General features: G+C 32.3%; 1 protein-coding gene across 2 annotated transcripts in view; it reads right to left on the reverse strand.

Moving 5' to 3' along the window:
* The window catches only part of LOC118323101 (myosin phosphatase Rho-interacting protein-like), a 23,822-nt gene extending 18,184 nt beyond the window's left edge, over nt 1–5,638 (reverse strand). For both annotated transcript variants that reach the window (XM_035655025.1, XM_035655023.1), the window contains exon 1: nt 2,918–5,638. In XM_035655025.1, coding sequence (XP_035510918.1) covers nt 2,918–3,043 — 126 coding nt within the window. In that variant the 5' untranslated portion in view covers nt 3,044–5,638. The remainder of the gene's footprint in view (nt 1–2,917) is intronic.
* Between the last annotated feature and the right edge of the window lie 370 nt (nt 5,639–6,008).

A 6,008-nucleotide genomic window follows, 5' to 3' on the forward strand; every position in this document is an offset into this window, starting at 1 on the left:
ATAACAATAACAAAAACTGCTGGAAATGTGTGTAAAATGATTCAAAAATGCCGTAAACCGATTCATTTGCTCTTCGAAACTCATCAAAATCACCAAACTTTTATCTTTTTCGGGTTTATTTGCTTTAATTAATTAATTTATTCGTGTTTTTGGCGAACATCATGGCGCTGCACAGTTAATCGAATATTAATCGCAATCGTGATTTTGGTTTCCCACAATTAAACGAACGCGATCGTCTATTGTCGTTTATAAAGCGTGCTCGGGTTTTAGGACACTCACACGCTTCCTAAACTAGCAGCCAAACGCCACGGGCGATCCAGATGTTGCACCTCCACATTAAAAGCATTTAACTACAGCAACACGACTTGACTTTTATTTTGAAGTAAGCTGCTACCGTTCAACAAAAAAGCGTCTACAAAGGGAGATTGTTTTGGGTTGTTGGCGCTCTGTGCTCGTGAAATAACAACACAAAACTCGAGACAATAAGAACGAGAATAAACGCAGCTTTTATTTTTGCTCCCTGATGTCGACGCAGAAACATGAAAACAGTGTGCAGTTATTAACGCTATTAAAAACACATTTGGAGCTGAAGAAGCCCCTCCGCCGTTCCTCTGTGAGCCCAGGTGACTGCGAGCTCTCAGGTTGAGCAACAGCAGTGAAATTACAGGACTCAGAGCAAATAACATATTTTAACAATGTGAGGCATGTAGGAAGCTGTCGCGGTCGTCCCCTTACATCACCTCCCTCGTGACAGACGGACGCGCAGGAACAAATGTTCTGCTGAAAGGTTCAACAGCGTGCGGACGGAGAGATCGACTCAATAACTGATTCATTATTGTCTGATATCCAGTAAAGAGCAAATATATTCTTCACTTTAATATAATTAAATATATATCAGGTGTCTTTGGACTCAACTGAAACCAGCAGACGGTCAGAAAGGTTTTATTTTACTTAAGTATTTCCATTTTATGTCACTTTACATGAAAACACGCCACTATATTTATTACACTGTCCCATATTAACACTATATTTACACTATTTTACACTATTTACACTATATTTACACTATTTACCACTATTTTACAATATATGTTACATTATATTTAGCACTAAATATTTAATACACATATTTACAATATATTTACATTATATTCACCCTATATTTACACCTATTTAGCAATATATTTACACTATATTTTAACTATTTACATTATATTTACACTATTTAAATATATTTACAATATATTACCCTATAATTTACACTATTTAGCAATATATTAAATTATATTTAACCTGATATTTACACTATTACTTTAAACAAATAATATATTTAGCACTATATTGTACACTATTTACATTATATTTTACACTATTTATACACTATATTACAATATAGTTTACACTAATATTTACACTATTTACCACTATATGCTACCAATTATAGATTTACAACTATTTTAGCAGCCTATATTTACATATTTACATTATATTTACCACTATTTACCCTATATTTACAACCTATTTTTATACACTATATTTACACTAATTTACAATATATTTACACTATTTTACACTATATTTACACTATATTTACAATATATTTACACTATTTTACACTATATTTACACTATTTTTACTGGATGTAACCATTGTCTCAACTCACAAAATTTGTTTAGAGATTGAAGACAGATTCTGACTTTCTCAGACAAAAAAATCTACAAAATATATTTTCTTTATCAAAACAGAAGAGGTATAAACTGTGCAAAACAAACCATATTTCATAAGTCTGTGCGCCTCGATACCTCGATTTAATTTATTCAATCTTCACATATTTGTATCAGGAGTTAACTGAAGATATTTCTTTACGTTTCCACCATTAACAACTGAAACAAGGAGACAGTGTAAATAATTAAAGACGGTGAAATCTAATTAAAACCATCATATATTTATGTAATAATCATTTCAACAAAACTACAAATACACGTAACCCTGACCCGCTGGCTGACCCTGCTAATAATATGTGTAACGTCTCTAAATTGACCACAATTATTGATTTGTACTGATATTGATGGATGAGCTCAGTTTTTCTTATCTATGACCATATATTGATTATATTCGCACAGAACAGCTGATAAACTACGATGAACCCACACAGTGAACACAATAACTGCAGGAACTTTATGTGAAACAGAGATTTTGATGAATTTAACTTTATTTTAGATTATTTGCTGTTTTTCTGATATTTTTCGCAACTTTTTACACAATTTTCTGTCTTTATTATGTTTTTTTTTAACAATCGTACAGATTATATAATAGATATGTTTTATATTTCTATATATATTGTTCTAATACAGCTTCAAAATTAAGTCACTGAAAACTACTAAAGTTACTTGACTTAAAGGATGTTTTTTAACAATTGAGTCTGTTTTCCTTAAAATTTCCGATGTAATTTTTAAGTTTTATTTAGTTTTTCTTCACAGGAATAATAATATAATAAATGAAATGTTGAGATTAAGGTTTTGTTTCTAGCCCGCCTTTAAATCAAGAAGGCGCTGGCGACCCCCTGTGAAGCTGTGGCGACCCCTAGTGTGGTCCCGACCCTCAGGTTGGGAACCGCTGGATTATAATCAGTTAACAGTTAAAAACATCATATTGTGATTGACGATTATGTTCATATTATCATTTTTACACCAAAAATAATAAATAAAAACTATTATTATACAGTACTTCATTATAATGCTGTTTTCTCACATATTTTATTTGTATAAATTCAACATTAATGCTTCATTTATGCATTTGTTTTTACTTAAAAGGTAAAATAAATAAACAAAAACACAAAGAAACAGTATTTTCCAGAGGTAATTAATGTGTAAAACTACATTAAATGAATAAACTGTGTCATTAAGTGCAGTCCTACCTGCTCCATGTTGTGGTCGTTCAGCAGATGCAGTTCTCGGGACTTGAAGCAGTTCTGACATTTACTTTTATTAAAGATGTTGGCTTGAAATTTGTTACACGGACTCGACGCTTTTTCCCCCGACATGTTTCAGTCTCCTCCACCGGTGAATGATCCGTTAACTGCCCGCTCTCCGCTCTCCTCCTCCGGCTTACAACCCGCTCACCGACCGCTCTCCTCCACCGGTGAATGTCCCGCTCACTGCCCGCTCTCCGCTCTCCTCTTTCGGCTAACGTTCCACTCACTACCCGCTCTCCTCCTCCGGAGCTCCGGAGCCGTTGAACCTCGGCGAACATCTGTCAAACGAGCTCGAGCTCTGCTGTCGTCATGGATACGTCAGCTCGCGTGACAACATCCGGCCAAAACCTACAAAAATAAAACTACAGCAGTTATTGTTCTCCCTCTTTGACTGTAAATTATTACGTTATATACAGTTATATACTATATGTATGTTTAATTTTACATGTCCCCATAATGTGATGCGTGTGTTTTTGTTTTATTACCATGTCTTTTACTTTGTAATCTTATATTTTATATGTATTGTTGTTTATTGTTGGTTTATATTTTTGGGTTAAAAGGATTGAAATACTTGCACAGTGTTTGTATTTGTACATTTGAAATGTGATCAATAAACAACTAAAAATAAATGAATGAAATAATAATAAAGGTTTTTTTTCTGTTTCTGTTTTAAAGAAACAAAATAAGACATACAAGAAGGATATTACACCAAGTGAACAATATAACTTATAAGATAATATAAGATAAGCATTACTTCACATTACCTTTTATTACTTATTAGTCAATTTTGTTTTCCAAGTAGCACACAGGAAACTATATCTAATATTAATGTTACAACCCTGCATGTTGTAAATGACAATAAAATAACCTTGAATCCTCCAATAAGATAAGATCAGATAAAACAAGATGAGCCTGTATTGATTGATTGATTGATCAAGTGTATCTAAACAAACGAGGAATGTGACTCTCAGTGTTCTTACACACAAAACACAAGAAGACATTAGATTAGAACAAGTTAACAAATTAAAAACAAGGACAACAAAGCTGAGCACAGATAAAATGAACAGTCAGCGTCAACACAATCAAAGTGTTCTGTAAATGGAGTGGGTGGTTATGTACCGTATGCATGTATTCATGTCTCTATACAGTGTGCAGGAGTTATGGATGGATGTTATTTTAAAGCACAGTCTGTATTTTAAACTGTAAATATATAATTTATAATGTGTAGGTAAGTGTTTTATTGTTTCGGGGTTATTGGCTGAAATTCAGGTGCAGTTTTTTCAAGTTTTTCCAGTAGCTACCCACCGCTGCTCAGGACATTGATGCTGTTTTATTATTATTAATTCATTATTTTCCCTTTAAATGTAAAACTGTGCAATTACAAACAATATTAACAGAAATAAATAGTAAATGAAAACAATAAAAGACGTTTTTATTTGCAGTTTACGTACATGTATTAATATATTAATGTTAAAATGTTCCTATTACTATTATTAACAATACAGATACTAATTGGGATCAACTTTAATGTTGTTGCAGTGTTTTTATTTGATATATATTCATCTATTAAATTAAAAAGTCAATTAAAATGTCTGAACTGCAGACATTATAAAACAGCACGTTTATTTATATAGTAATAAAAATTAAACAGAAATGTTACAACGAATCTGGAAAAATTCCAAAATAACAGTAACAAGAGTCCTTGATTTCCTTATTATTATTATTATTATTATTATCATTATTATTATTTTTTTTTATAGCATCTTTGGAGAAACAGACATCTGTAGATTTGTTTGCATTCACTATTTATTTTGAAAGTATTAACAGGAAGTATTACCTCTACCTTGACACTTGATTTAAGCAGAAAATTTTAATTTAAGCAGCTTTTTAGTGTTGTGAATGTATGAAAGTATGATTATTACCAACACTGATGCAACTAGTCTTATTTGTTATATCTCATTAATGATATAACAAATAACATATTGTATATATTGTTATTAATAATGATTATACTGATAATAACACTGTTGTCTCTGTGGCCACTGGAGGGCAGTCAATACAAAGAGTCAACTGCACCTGAGTAAAGACAAGAAACAACTTCTAACCAACTGAAAGCCTTTAATAAAAATGAATCCCACACAATCAGACTGAGTGGATGCAAGCATTTATTCAAGGCGATGGCAGTGGCAGGGATTGTACGAACTAAAACTGTTTCTTTTAAAATGTCTGGCCATCCAAAAAACGTATAAAATACAGCTGCTGTTAATTAATCAGTTGATATGTTCCAACTATTACACTAAAATACAGTTTTATGTACTTTGAAAGGGACGTTGAACTAAATGAGTCTGGACACTGTTCGTATTTGTTTTCAAGCAGATCAAACTTATTTTATAATAAATTAATGATTTTAAGTTCGTACATTTTCTTGCAAAAAAAAAAAACATCACACAGAGAACAAAGCTTAAAGTAAAAAAAATTAATTCAGTTTTTACTATCTACAAACTTAAAGGTGCTTTTCTTAACATGTGCATATAAGCTTTTATTTTGAAAAGGAGACCGTGGAGACGGATTTGATTGGTTCTTCAGATTATTGCTGGTGACAGTTTGTTAAGCCCCGCCCCCTTAGTTACTGTTGCTATTTACAACGATAAAGGCGGCAGATTTCCCATTGTTAACTTGTTTTATTAAACATGCTCTCGACTGAAGACAGAGGAAGACTGAAGCAGCTCATTTCTAGCCGCTGACGACTTTATAAGCTGAAATAAACCGTTGCTGGCAGATTTTTGGGGACGTTTGAAGCCACAATAGCCCCAAAAAATATCCTGTTGGACGGAAAATATACACTCTTGTTTGTCCTTAATATCTTTGTGTATTGACCGTGTTTATTTCATAATGTTAAAGTTTGGGAATAAGAACAAAGGCTGAACCCAGATTTTAGTAACCGTACTCCTTCGCCGTCTCCAGTTGACTTTTTTGAACGATTCCAGCTTGTTTTTAAAGTGAATAAATCTCGTAAAAGTGGTCTTTAATATGC

This window comes from Morone saxatilis, unplaced genomic scaffold (assembly GCF_004916995.1).
Source record: "Morone saxatilis isolate NCDOM2014 unplaced genomic scaffold, NCSU_SB_2.0 Contig14, whole genome shotgun sequence".
NCBI classification, from domain to species: domain Eukaryota; kingdom Metazoa; phylum Chordata; class Actinopteri; family Moronidae; genus Morone; species Morone saxatilis.